This window comes from Pungitius pungitius, chromosome 8 (genome assembly GCF_949316345.1).
Source record: "Pungitius pungitius chromosome 8, fPunPun2.1, whole genome shotgun sequence".
Classification (NCBI taxonomy): domain Eukaryota; kingdom Metazoa; phylum Chordata; class Actinopteri; order Perciformes; family Gasterosteidae; genus Pungitius; species Pungitius pungitius.
The window spans coordinates 12,956,614-12,971,081 of record NC_084907.1 but is presented as its reverse complement, the minus strand read 5'-3'; the positions used below and the strand labels follow the sequence as shown (position 1 = coordinate 12,971,081).

Below are 14,468 nucleotides of genomic sequence, written 5' to 3'. Positions count from 1 at the left end.
GCCCTTTCTTTTCCCATCTATCAGTGCTGCATTGTTGCAGAGCACTGAAAACATGAAGGGACAAAGGCCACTAGTTATCAGTCGATCAAGCTCACAGCCAAGCCTTCAAAATCTCTGCACCTTTCTCCAAAATACAAATGTTCTCCCCTGAACGCTCAACCTGCTTCAAAGAATTCCAAAGACGTGAAATTCATTTTGGAAAAGTGAGAATTTACATACAAAAGGGAGAGGAGCTTCCCAGGTCCCAGATGATGAGAAGATAAGCTCTGTTGTTACCGACCTGCTTCACTCTGCTTTATACCTTTACTCCACCAGATTTCAGACAGACATTTTTTTATTTCGCAACTTTCATGTTCTGAATACTTCTTCCACAAATGATTAACTGTGAAGGTAGGAAAGGGAAAGCAGATTAAACTCACTCATTGAGAGAACTCATCTGTATTATGTAATTTTTGTTACATGTCTACAAGTCAACATTTACAGATTTGTCAATGTTATTTCTTTTCTTTTGAACAATGAATAAAGAAACAATGAAAAGCAGACAAAAGTGGACAGATTTTTCACGTGGCGGGGCTGGGAAAAGGCAAAGAGGAACCTGCCCACTATCAAGTGAACACGGAGCCTCAAGCAGCACAACCAGCGAGGGTTCAACTTGGAAAGTTCTCCTCATGAGCCCGACGGCGGGATCAAACGTCTAGTCACGCTGCTTTTCTAATGACTTCCACGTGTGGCGGGGAGAGACCCTCGTTAAAAACAAACAGGCATGGTGACTCACCAAGGAGCAGCCCGAGTGTCTTCACAGACAAACAAACACGTGCATACACTAATGAGCCAGATGAGAGAAAGCGCACACTCACTCACTGGACACTTGAAGGGAGGTTATAGGCAATCAAAGCCATAAAAATGCAATGGGTGATTATAGAAATCCATGTGGGGCTCAGTAATTAATCCCACATGCCATCAAACCTGCTCTATTTAAACAGAAAGTTACTGTCATACCTGGTAGCACTTTCCAATCCTGAACCAGGCTTCTAGCAAGCGTCTGCACGGCATCAGCCCAGCGCTGTACCACCTCCTCAGGGTCCGATGCGCCAGGCTCCAGACGAGCTGGCTGCTCGATGCCACCACGTCGTCCATCCCACCAACGGTGCGCACGGCCATGGCTGTCTGAGCTTTTCTACTGACGACGGCTGGACTCCACGCACACACATGGTCCACTGTGTCTGCCCAGCTGATGTGATGTCAGTGAGAGAGAGGCTGGAGCAGCCTGCTTCGGGCTTGGTCCTGGTCCAAAACACTGCCTCATAGTGACGGGAGCGCCGGGGAGGGCAGGACACAACCACAAGGGCCCTGCTGCAGAGGCTCTGTCCCCCTCATATACACAAACACACAGCAAACCCGGGCCATAAACACGCCACCAATGCTGCTTAAACTTTGAGGGACTTTTTAATTTGTCTTTGGATTTCAGCTCGCATTTGAAATTCATTGTCTGCAATGTGTGTGGGTGCCACTTTGCCCCTTTGTCTGGGATGTGAGGGCAATTTCCTGAGGAGGCCAGACATCTCCACCCGTCATTTTCTGCAGCAACACTCGTAACAATTAGTCCGGTTTGAAGCGACATGGGTAAAAACAGTGACTTTGATGTAAGAACTAGACGTCTTCCTTTGCACAGCTGCCATCAATAAATGTTCCAAACACCTGATTCCGATCAACAAGTCGGAGAATACCGAGAAAAGCGAAGACAGCGCAGCTCTCAGCGGATCAGTTTCCTGCTGGGAGTCCAAACGAACCTCCTACATCAACTCGTCTCACTGGATGAAGACTAAAGGTTCGACAGGCACGCTTGTTGCGGTCAGTAATCCCCAAAAACAAGTACAGGTGAAACTCGAAAAATTTGAGTATCGTGCAAAAGCTTCAAATTCAACTTAAAAGGTGAAACTAATATATTATATAGACTCATTACATGCAAAGTGAGATATTTCAAGCCTTTATTTGAAATCATTTTGATGATTATTGCTATATAATATTATTATAATATATATATACAGTTACAGCCAGTTGTATAACTCTCCATAATGCTCATTCACCTAACAAAAGTATACACCAGTGATTCTCAACTGGTGGGTCGCGAAATAAAATAAAAAAAATAAAAAATCCTGTGATTTTATTTTGAAGGGACTTTTTCTAATGCTGCGGAGTGTCTGACGCCGCAAAGAAAACCGCTAGCACCCCCCCCCCCATTCCCCCCGTTGACCGATCGTTTTGGGTCGCGGCTAGTCATTAAGGAGTGATGGTGGGTCCCGGAGCCAGACCAGTTGAGAACCACTGGTATACACAATGAAATAATGAACTAAAGCTATGCTGCCAGAGACCTGACCTGCGCAGAGGCACCTTCCCAGGTGGGAAGAATAGTTAAAAAAGGTGGTGCATTGGTGCACAAACGTGCTGTGCTCTCAAATAAATAGTTCTTCAATAAGTGCGCTTATTTGCTTGGTTGCCAACATCAGATGAGATTAGATAAAATAATCCGTTATTAGTCTCGGCTGGGTCACAAGATTTACAGCAACAAGTGCAAGAAAGAGACAAACGCTATGTATATTGAGTAGTAAAGATAAAACACAAGAATCCATCCATCAGTGAAATGAAATAATAAGGTACGAGAGGCAGTACTGCAGCCTCAATAATGCATCCCATGGGAAAGTGGGGATTAACTCTGAGAGCACTGTCTGATCCTGTTTCTTTGTGTCTCTTTGGCCCCTCAGTACATGTCATGCAGTGGAACATGCAGAATATCCTCACCCCGTCATAGTGAAGTTCCTTTACCCAAGTCACGTTCCAGCAGTTAGCCAGTGACTAACAGAACAACATTTAAAGCCATTGGAGCAACGGCCACAACAAACACATTTATTAAAAAAAGTGGTGGTTTGTGGCATTCATGTTTGATTGATAAGAACCTGGTGGACTTTTTCGTCAGGATAAAGGTGAACATGCATGTCATATTTCAGTTAAAAGGCCAAATTGCATGGTTGAAAACAGAAAACGTATATGGCAGAGGTCACTAACTAACGGTTGTGTCTTTACAGTAGTGGTGGCCCAAAATCGTAAATTTCAAATTTGGCAGTCTGTACACATGAGACCTCCTCTGTCTCAGAACCCTCACACCTGCACACAAAAAACTCCCCCAAAAATGAAAAACCCTTTGATTTGTACAGATATTTCCTTTTCACTATAAGAGTAGTCAGAGATATCCTGAACACACAAAATCACGTATATATAACAATATATATACAGTATATATATTGTTTTGAATTATTGATTTTGATTGATTGAATTTTTAATTATTTTTATTACAGCTCAAATACTGTGAAATGTGACATTTACTTTGGAGAAATAAAAGAACTAAATTTGAACAGTAGTCAGAGAGGTCCTTAACAAATGTACATTAGTCTTTGTCTGGAATTATTGAGAAAATATTTTTTATTCCAGTTACATGTTTAATACCGTAAATATTGCATATAGGTGCAACACTGAGACAACAACAGAGGTTGTTGTTGTTGTCTCAGCATATGAAGAAGCGGATCTGTGCAGCTACATTCCGTTCTATGCAGTTCTTTAAAAGGAACCTGGAACTCTTTCATTCCCACAATGAACGCATCAGGTTTACATTTGTTGCTGCAGCGTGTTGGTTCACACGTTTGATCCTTTATCGGCTTTACCGTTTATTTAAATAGTCGCTACGACTCTTGGGACAACTATCTACAATTATTTCAGACATTAACCTTCTGGAAGGCATGGTTACATTCTATCAGGAAAGGATTGTCTTTAACGCAGCAGGTAAGAAGGTTTCACAGAGAGTTTGGCACTGCCAACCCTGCCAAAATTTATATTTTTACTGTTTATTCTTATAATTATAGCAGCGCTTTGACCGTCATAAGCCATAGTCGTTGCAGACAAGCGAACAGCCCATCCCAGACAGCATTTACATCTGTGCCAGATCCGTTTTCGAATCAGCCGATTAGCGCAGCAGTCACACTCACTAAGCAGATCTGCACCAACATTGCGCCAGATTTGTCTGTAGCTGTTGCGCCGCGGATACCGGGCAACTACGCAGACCAGACGCTAGGGTTGCCAACTGTCCCGTATTACCCGGTATATCCCGAATTATGGGCAATTTTGATTTGTCCCGGCTGGGACAGCTACAGTCCCGATTTCCAATCACAGCCTGCTAAGTCAATTACACGTGAAGGGATTCACAGATTGAATGGCAGACCAGGGCCAGATGAGCCAATTCTGGCCCAGATCTGTCTCTGATTCGTAATTCCAACCTGTTCCGGTATTGGGCCGTTGGAAAGAATGACCCAAATGTGAATGAAAACCTGGCCCAGATCTGGCCCAAATACATTTTGTCTGGGCATGTTACATGTGCGTTAAAAAGCACAACATTGCTGTGCCTTTGAATGTAAACATTAGAGATGTGTCGTTTCTGAACGATTCGTTCATTTTGAATAAATCCATACAAGGACTCGGGAGTGACGAGTCCCCTCAAAGGGAGATTTGTTCATTTTCTTGTGGCCACAGATCGGGAATTTAGCATAGGCTCAGTCAAGGAGCCTTTTGGATCATTTTTCTAGTGACCGCAGTGGTTTAGTAGAGGACTGTCGAAGGAAAGGGAAACCAGTCCCTATACGCACCAAGGTAAAGTGAAACTAGTACCTAAACGCACCGAAGGAAAGGGGAACCAGTCCCTATACGCCTCGAAGGAAATCATTCCCTATACGCACCGAAGGAAACCATTCCCTATACGCACCGAAAAAAAGGGAAACCACTTTCTATACGCACCGAAGGAAACCTGTCCCTATACGCACCGAAGGAAAGGGAAACCAGTCCCTATACGCACCGAAGGAAAGGGAAACCAGTCCCTATACGCACCGAAAGAAAAGGAAACCAGTCTCTACACGCTCCGAAGGAAACCAGTCCCTATACGCACCGAAGGAAAGGGAAACCAGTTCCTATACGCTCCGAAGGAAAGGGAAACATGTCCCGATACGCACAGAAGGAAAGGGAAACCAGTTCGTATACCCACTGAAGGAAAAGGAAACCAGTCTCTATACGCACCGAAGGAAACCAGTCCCTATACACACCAAAGGAAAGGGAAACCAGTCTCTATACGCACGGAAGGAAAAGGAAACCAGTCTCTATACGCATCAAAGGAAACCAGTCCCTATACGCACCGTGCTCGTCCCCCCTCCCCCCTTCTTCCAGGAGACTTTGTCACCTACTTTACCAAAAAAATAGCTGACATACGCTCCTCCTTCTCAAACCCACCTCCTTCCAACCATATCCCACAGACTTCGCCTCAATCGCTCTCACTTCCCTGTTTCACACCCCTGTCTCCTAACAAAGTTCTTACCTTGGTAACCTCTGCCCGTCCCACCACCTGCCCCCTCGATCCCATTCCATCCCACATTCTACAGTCGATTGCCCCCGATCTTCTTCCTTTCCTCACCTGTCTCATTAACATTGCTCTGTTATCTGGCTCCCCAACACTCTGAAGGAGGCAAGAGTTAACCCACTCCTGAAGAAACCTACCCTCATCCCTTCTGAAGAAAACAACAGACCGGTATCTCTTCTTCCCTTCCTGTCCAAAACTATTGAACGAGCCAATTTAACCAATTCTCCTCCTATCTCCATCGTAACAACCTCTTTGACCCCCACCAGTCAGGCGGGAAACCAGTCCCTGTACGCACCGAAAGAAAAGGGAAACCAGTCTCTATACACACCGAAGGAAACCAGTCCCTATACGCACCAAAGGAAAACAGTCCCTATACACACCGAATGAAAGGAAAACCAGTCCCTATACGCACCGAGGGAAACCAGTCCCTATACGCACCAAAGGAAAGGGAAACCAGTCCATATACGCAAGAGGAAAGTGAGATTCACTCTGTGACAACAGAACTACAATCATTTGCTGCCGCAATCAGAAGCAAGTCATAATATATTCTTATCTTCCTAGCAATGCTGGGGAGGATAGAACATTTCCTATTACTTCCACGAGTCCTGTCGACTCAAATGGATTCATTTTTAACAGGACGGGTAACGCATTGCCTTCCATAACACATTCTCCTTCTTTCACGATGGCCACACAACTGATGTTAAGTTCGCTTAAACTAACTGTTGATGTCAGCTAGCGGTTTAAACTTAAGCCGCACCTGTTGCTCGTTAGGTAGCTATACAAGTAGCTAGATGCATTGTGTAAGCTCCTACAGAGACATTTGTAATACTTTTGAGTTGTCAATTTCGTATCCATTCAAACGTGTCCAACGTTTATTAATCTGGTATTGAACGTACCGTGTCGTTTTGGCGCGTGTTTGTGACGTATGCTGAAGTTCCCCGTTGTAAGATAAGCTGGTGTAGTTTAGCGCAGATCCTAAGGCGGTGGTATTATCAGTCGCGCCGAGGTAGAAAAGGGGCAGGTTCCCTTTGCAGAACGGTCTAAACTGGTCTGAGAACACCCGTTATATACTTCGGAGGGAGAGACGATCCAATGTGTCAGTTTTTAGCAAAAGAGGATCTTGCTGTCTCTCAGGCTTTTTAGAAATGTAAAATATGAAACACTGTGCATGAATAATGTCACATGAGACTAAATCTAACTGGGAAACGGCCACGGTGTACGGACGTGGAGGGTCGCTTACCCCTCGTCTACGGGAGCATCCGCGATCGTGCCCCCCGATGCCCGATGGTTTCACTGGTCTGGCCCGCGTGTGACATCAAAGTGGAGTGTAAGTGGCCCCATACCTAAAATGAGTTTGATTCCCCTGCTCTATAACAAGAGCTAATTCACACGTACTGAATTTACGTAAATATTGTAATGTTCAGTCGTCATGTCTGACATTATAACTCAACATTTAGATTTACATTTAACATTTATATATAACATTTAACATTTACATTTAAGATTTTACATTTAAATTTAGATTAAATGTTTGTATTATTTAACAACTTTGTGTTACTGCCAAACATTGTACTTGGAAAAGCTGTTGCATGTTTTTACATGATTTTGTTTCTAAATGTTTGAAAAAGTGAGATATAAATATTGTCCGGCTTTTTTTTCATATGATAATGCTAAATGTACTAAAACTGTGCAGGATTTAGTACTTGCAACATTTTACAAACGGCGCCCCATAAAGCCCCATATGTCCGTCTGTTTACCAGGTAGTGGCTCATTCTGTCAGGCTGCTGGGCTACTGTTCCACATTCAAACCCTGAAGCCAAACCAGCCAAACAACCTGTAATATTCTTTAGAATAAGAATGAGCTTTTGGGGGTTTAGAGTGCTCAAAGACAGCGCTCATTGTAACTCAGTGTACATGGCTGCTGTCTCCGTCCTCTCTCACCATGACCTCACACCGCGGTCCGTCACCCCCCCATGAAGTCACTCGGGTGTCACTCCATTTCTCACAAGACTGTGCTCACTTAAAGGCTCATTGTTTTCATCCTGTTGTGGTACTCGCCCCTCTGCAGGACCCTCTGCTTGTGGAGTGGGGGGGGCGACTGACGTGTTGCCCCCACTGCAGGGCTCCTTTACAGCCAGCAGATGGGGAGACCGAGTGTCTCACACACCCTCTGGGAATAAAAAGGGGATATTCTGGGAATTGGTTAGTAAATGATGCTGCCTGGAGGGCTTTGCTTTTATCTTTATGTCAATGTCATGCCCCACCCCCCCCCCCCTCCCCCAACAGAATGACCTGAACCCACTTGTGATCCCTGAATTGGAAGTTCCAATAGGAATAAAGCCTGTTGCAATTTGGCAGTTCATTATTAATAGGTCGGAATCTGTTACAAGGCGGGGCACCACGAGGGCATCACACCTCCCCCGTCTCTGGGCTCCCTTCAAAATGGGACACGCAATGACCACGTACAGTAAGCGCTAGATTGTCTCAAAGGGGAAGGGGAGAGCAGCTGGCGCCCGCACGCGGGCCTGCAGCTGACGAGCCACGCCGCGTTCTGAGGCTGCAGCTGACGCCCTGAACGGAGGACGCTCTGTGCACTGTGCCCAGCACACTCCCTAACACACACACACACACACCCGCAGGATTGTGGTAAACGTGCCAGCCTCACAGGACCCCGTCTGCTTGTCATACTTCCTGACTGTCATTCCTGGTTAAACCTGGTGGACCCAGCTGGCAGAAATCATGAAGGGTGATTTGTAGTCATACATCATAGATGAATAGATTACATCCATAAGACATGAAAGATGGCCACCTCAGCTCATGTGCAGTGCCCACGTTTTTTTTTCATGTGGCTTTATGTGTGAGTAAACCAAAAATACAATATTATGGCTCCTGTGTGGTTTTGCCCTGGTTAATTGTCTGCTATACCTCCTTTTATCAATATGTCTACCCTGAGGTCGTTGGCCTGTTTAACAGTGAGTGAGAGCTGCCATTATAGATCACCACAGAACTTGTCAATGCAGTCGTAAAAAAAATAATCACAAGACATCTTAATTGCAGCCAATCAACACCTTGTGATGGAGCTCCATTTGGCAAATGAATGGCCAGACAGAAAAGCTTTTTGTGTGTCTCGGCGGTACAGTCAATCCCAGCTCCGTGTGGCCAGGCGGGGGGGGGGCGGGGGCAGTGACGGAGGCCCGGCCCTGCCCTCCACCCACAGGCTCATCGGGTGTGTCCGGGGATTTGTGGTCAGCTCCTCGGGGGCTTCCTGCAGGCCACAGCCCAGGACAAACCATGTGTGCGGGTATAAACCAGATGCTATGGAGAGGGGGGGTCGGAGGCCACGAAGCCTCGCACTGTCTGCCGCAGCAAAGTGCTGCCCAGAGGGGCCGCGGGGGCTCAGATTTGTCCAGACATTTCTTAGAAGCAGCACAAAGAGCTTGTGTCATTAGATTTCAATATCATATCCTAGTGATGGAAAATCTGAATGGCCACTGTGGGCATCTCCACGGGCGTGCAAATGAAACAAAGAGAGCGAGGGAGATGGAGCAGGGCAGGGGGAGGGGAGGAGACACCAGTAGGGCCTTTAATGAGCCCTGAGGCGGTGGAGGGGGGGGGGGGGGAATTATTGCAAGGAGAGAGAAAAAAACAAGGGATGATTTAAAATGGCCTGGTCTCTGAGAAGTATTGAACGGATATTGTCTCTGACAGAAGGAATAAATAAAAAGAAGTCTGAGATTGAGGAGAGATTTAAAAAGGGACTCCCATGATTAATGACTTTAATAAAGTATGTGTCATGTGAAAAACCATAATAGTTCACCCATAGTTCACTGAATAACTGCACAAAGCTGGATTTATTCATATCGAGTCTGGTATTAGTAAATCCATTTGATTTATAACCCTTTTTAAAAACCTCAGGGATTTCAAACCATAATCCGTTTCATTTCTATCTCTAATTGTAAAAGGAGCTTCAGGGAGACTGTGTGAGGCCATCTTAAACTCAACTCTGTCACCCCGTGACAGAGTACCTGTTACGTGTCACGTCAAGTCCCCCATGCCATGTAAGTCTTTTGTTGTTTTTAAGTCCAGGTCCCTGTTTTTGTCTTTTTTGTTTTCTCCTCCTTCTCGCCCTTTTTTTATTGGTTGGAGAGATTTTGAGTTTTGCCTTTTTGACTATTAAAGTCCTTTTATTTTCATCAATACTCCGCGTCACAGTCCTCCCTTCGTGCCCAAGACCCACCCGTACAGACAAACTCCTCCCTTTGCTAAATGAGTGTGACGCCTTGCTGACTACTGTTGGTTTATTGTTTACAATGTTCCTCATTTGGGTTTAGCATGTTAACCCTACTGTATAGAACAAAGAATAAAATGATAAAAGTTTATAGCAGGAGGAAGCCTAAAGAAGACCTGAAAAAGACTAAAATATTGTTTAAATTGGTTAAAAACATAAACCACTCCATGTGTTGCCTCCCAACAAAGTCATCAACAGTGTGCTTCCTGGCTTTTGGTTGGTCACATGGTACATATTGGCTCTTTGTAAAACAGAACTGAGGAAATTGGTTGTGATGTGATTATAGAAATTGATCCCTTAACACATGTTAAGGGCTGGAAGGGTTTGAGCCCCCTTCAATTATACCAATGGGTTTCCACGCTGTGCAGACACACTGAAGTGTCTAAATCCATTTGGTTTGGCATTTGATATCTGCATGTAGATCGTGTACAGTAACAAGACCCTGTGGCTTATCACTGTCAATCCAATCTACTGACTTGAAAACCAGGTCAGAAACATGGCCTTATCTGACATCTGTACAGTAACAAGACCCTGTGGCTTATCACTGTCAATCCAATCTACTGACTTGAAAACCAGGTCAGAAACATGGCCTTATCTGACATCTGGTCTGTGTAGTTTCATGTCAGTATTATTAAACCACTAATATGGACTTTAGGAGGTGCCATGACCCAAAGGTTTGCTGGGATTCATAAATATGTAGATCTGTTCGTAGAAGGGAAAACAGAGCATCTGTTCCTGCTTCACTGCTGCTGGTCTGTCTAATTCAGTACTTTTACTGTGACTACACCATCACATATTCTGGAACAGCTGCTGCACTGCAGATGGAAAATACTGCTTCAATATTTTATCGCTTGGAAAAGTAGGTGAAAATCCAACAAAAGAGGTAGAAAACAACAGGTTATGTAACTCAAACCTGACTAATCTAACTCATATTTGCTAATATCACTTCTGAAGTGTTTGTGTTGTTGATGATATATGCATATTGTTGTTACCACACACTCTGTAGACGTATTACATGGGGACGGTTAAATCAATGAGCCACACAAGGTCAAGCCAAACAGCTCCTGTTTCAAATGAAAGTTTCAAACTAGATGTTGGCATAACCACTGAAACACAAGTATGTCATATAAACCCTTAATTCCTGTAAACCGGTTAATGGTTTGGAGGAACTGCTTTACTAAAACCTATAGCACTCACGTAATGAAAGACAAAGGAAGGAAAAAGGACAATTATTCTTTTCATACAGACTTAACAATGACATGAAGAGGGGCTCCACCTCCAGCGCTGTCTGCACGTCTAGTCCTTCTTTTTTGACCTGATCTGCCCCCCCCCCCCCCCCCCAGCTCAACCAACGACTGCCCTCCCCGTGGGGATGCAGTATCATCTTTCCTCCCGCTGTGCATGACACGTGTTACATCTGAGGCCTGCAAACAGTCTCCCAAAAACACCGGGACGACCAAGCAACCGCGCTGCTGTTACTTTCTTTAGAATCCGTCCTTGAAAAGGCCTCATGAACAAGGCCTTTCCTCTGACATGTCTCCTGTCCACCATGTCCCCGGCTGACATGCAGTCTCTGTCCGTCCATGATGAGCACAAATTGAGTGGGTGGAAAAAGGGTGGAAAAGGAGAAGAATCCAGCACACCCACTCAACAGGAGGTAACGTTTTGGGGGGATTGAGAGCATCGCATATCCACGGAAGTGTTCCTCCTCACCGCGCCTCCATCCCCTCCGGCTCTGGACCCGTGAAGAGCTCCATCGATCACTGTGGATCCGAGGCTGGGGGGGACGTCTGCTCGATTTCTTTTTTCCAGGCTTGACACCATGTACCTTTTCCATTTGTGCCGGAGAGGCTAATAATACCTCTCCTTCTTTACATGACACACACACACACACACTCATCATCACTACAAAGCTCTCCTGTTGTGTGTGATCTGTGTTGTCCATGCTTAAGAGGAAAATGGATTAAAAAAAAATATGGAGGGCAATCAAGAGAAGCTGGATGGATAAGCAGCATAATTATAGTGAATCCCCCTCCCACCCCCCCTCAGTCCACACCCCACACACCCACTTCACCCTCTTTTCAAACCCTTGCGGGGGCGGAGGGGGCGGAGGGGGGCGACAGCAGCATAGACGGAGAAAAAGGTGGTGGATGGTTTGCTTTGTTGGGATTTTCATTTTCTCTGCCTTAAAGCAATTACATCCCAGAGACACACAAGGAGGAGGAGGAGGAGGGAAACCCAAACAAACAGAAAGAGGGCTCCTGTGCACGGATGCGTTGGGGTGAAGGCAGGCTCTACTGCCCCGGGTTGTGGATGAACCCACCAGGAGGCCGGGGCCCCCCCTGCCTGTGCAGCAGGGCACCCTGTGCACATGTTTACGTGGTGAAAAGCTCAGGAGGGAAACTGTATAAACCTTGTGGTATAAAAATAATAAAATTAAGCTCCTCATGTCTCTGGTTTTAGTATTTCTTGCTGATTCCTTTAAGGGCTACGGGTTGAGAAGAAAGGGTTTCCATCCTTTGCAAAGCGTGTCCTGCCAATATACTAGCTAATTTCAAAGATGTTCTACAACAACAGAATGTTTCTGACTGACAATATTCCCAACTACAAGTTTCCTTTCATATGCTTTTGTAAAAAAGCCTCAGAGTTTGAAATGTTTTCCTCCCCTGACAATTATTGTAACTTTGAAGGTGCTTCGGCGTAAAGGTGAGCTAAAAGCATTTGGATCGACCCTGAAAGGCCACACGGTCGTGTGAAGAATGAAAAATGAGACCTGAGAACAATTCTTTTAAATTCCTCCAGACCCGGACGCAGAGCCGGTCCTCGTGTCGGAGGTGACGGGTCCAATCCCAGCAGATTCCATCCAGCGCTGGTCAGAACAAGCTCACATTCAGGCTCCTCAAGGAACTCACTCTGCTGCAGAATTCTATATTGAGGTGGCTACAGGACCCTTCATGAATCATCATGTCTCCATCTTCAGTTTGAAATGTCATTCAAAAACAAGGCGTATTCAGCTGTACTTGAATTTTCACATTTTGTCTTTGATGAATTGATGAGAATGTATTGAATTAAATGTAATGAGTCTTATTTTGTTGCCATTTAAACAAATTATGATGTTTAACCAACCTAGTGCTGTATCGGCATAAAGCAGGCGCTGTTGGAATTGTGATTGATGTCATTCCCGCGGGTCAAAAGCCGCTGATACACATGGGTGACCAATAAATGCATCCTTGTGTCCATTCTTTAAAAAATTCACGAGGAAGCAGGCCGGGCCGTTTGAGGGGAATGCGTCTGTCCTTAAGGAGATTGGAGCTTGTTTTAATGCAGTCGCGTTCATCTAAATGATGAGGAAACAGCTCCCAGAGGACCAGCTGAGAGCTGCTGTTTGTTGAATTCTGACGCAGAATTAACACTGAACAAAATTCTCACTACAAGAACGCATTAAAGCATCGTACACAAGACCTCGTTTTCATAAAACACTTTTCATGTGGTATCTCAACTCAGCGAGAATCGTACATTTTGCAAAGGCCAGTGTGAAAGCGGCGTGTTTGGTAATGTGTGTGTTTTTAATGAGAAACTGAAGGCCAGACCCTTTGTTTAACTCAGGATGTCCTGTCTGACAGGACAAAGCAGACATGAACCAAGGAAAAGAGATGTAGTGCCTGCACTCTGAGCCGATTCCTGTTGACACAACACTCGGCGTGATCATGTTACAGAAGGACATGCACAGCTCACTTTATGGACTCGTCGTTTCTATAAAGCCTCTTGACTTGGATTGATTTCCACTGCTCGGGCTATTGATTACTGATGACCCACAAACACTAGAATCTAGAGAGCTGACCTTGAATACGACCTGCAGCTTGTTTACATAAATGAAAGTGACATTACGCAACCTTCGGCCATGCGCTCTGCTACAGTCAACAGCTACGCACGGGAATAAACGGCCGTTCTTCTCGTCACCTGCCGATCAAAGAGCGACGCGATACATTTAGGAGAAGTTACAGCGTCTGTGTGACTTCAGAGGGAAGAATGAACAGATCCTTCCTCTTTCAAAATCAACAATACAAGCTACAATAGCTTAGCCTTTTAGCTGCTGTTCAGCCAAGGGGAAACGAGCAGTACCCTTTACTCTCTCTCTCTCACCCTGGTGTCATCAGTAATAAGCTGTACAGTTTAACTCATGCAGAGGCCACGAGTCAAGGTCCTGCACCCTCCTGCTTCAATTTACATTGCTCTTTGTTTCTATTTGTCCCTTCAGAGTCCACCGAATTGATGTAAGTGCAATGGTATATACATGTTTTTACATTTTGTATCATCGTGTTTTTGTACATACTATATTTACGTGTGAGGATCCCCTCTCACCCCGATGCCGTAGATATCATCTGTTCCTCTATTATCTGCTGTCAGAACCAGTCCTTCAGGAACTTGTTCCCGAGCTGAAGCCTTGATTCGTGTGATCCCACCCGGCGACGGTATCGCATGGCCTGACGGGCAACTGCCCGTATTCACACCCCTGCTGTGAGAGCCATAATAAAGACGTGTGGGAAAGAAGCAGAAAAAAAGCTGACAAACCACTGTGAGCACGGGACGGGGTCTCGGAGGAGGGTTGGGAACCAGCTCGGGTCGCCCTGGGGCCGTTTCACGTGCTTCGCCCTCACAAAAGGCCAGCCTCGCGTGGACCGAGGTCGTTAATGGACCCCGATTGGCAGATTGCTCGTATCTGTGCCG

At 45.4% G+C, this 14,468-nt stretch overlaps 1 protein-coding gene across 6 annotated transcripts in view; it reads right to left on the bottom strand.

Moving 5' to 3' along the window:
• The window catches only part of frmd4ba (FERM domain containing 4Ba), a 38,324-nt gene that overhangs the window by 22,703 nt on the left and 1,153 nt on the right, over positions 1–14,468 (bottom strand). For 2 of the 6 annotated variants that reach the window (XM_037448458.2, XM_062564126.1), the window contains exon 1: positions 1,000–1,204. The exons of 1 other annotated variant lie outside the window; for it this stretch is intronic. In XM_037448458.2, coding sequence (XP_037304355.2) covers positions 1,000–1,161 — 162 coding nt within the window. In that variant the 5' untranslated portion in view covers positions 1,162–1,204. Of the gene's footprint in view, positions 1–999; positions 1,205–14,468 lie in introns of those variants that run through there. 3 more of the 6 variants (XM_037448456.2, XM_037448457.2, XM_037448459.2) reach the window with 3 other exon arrangements.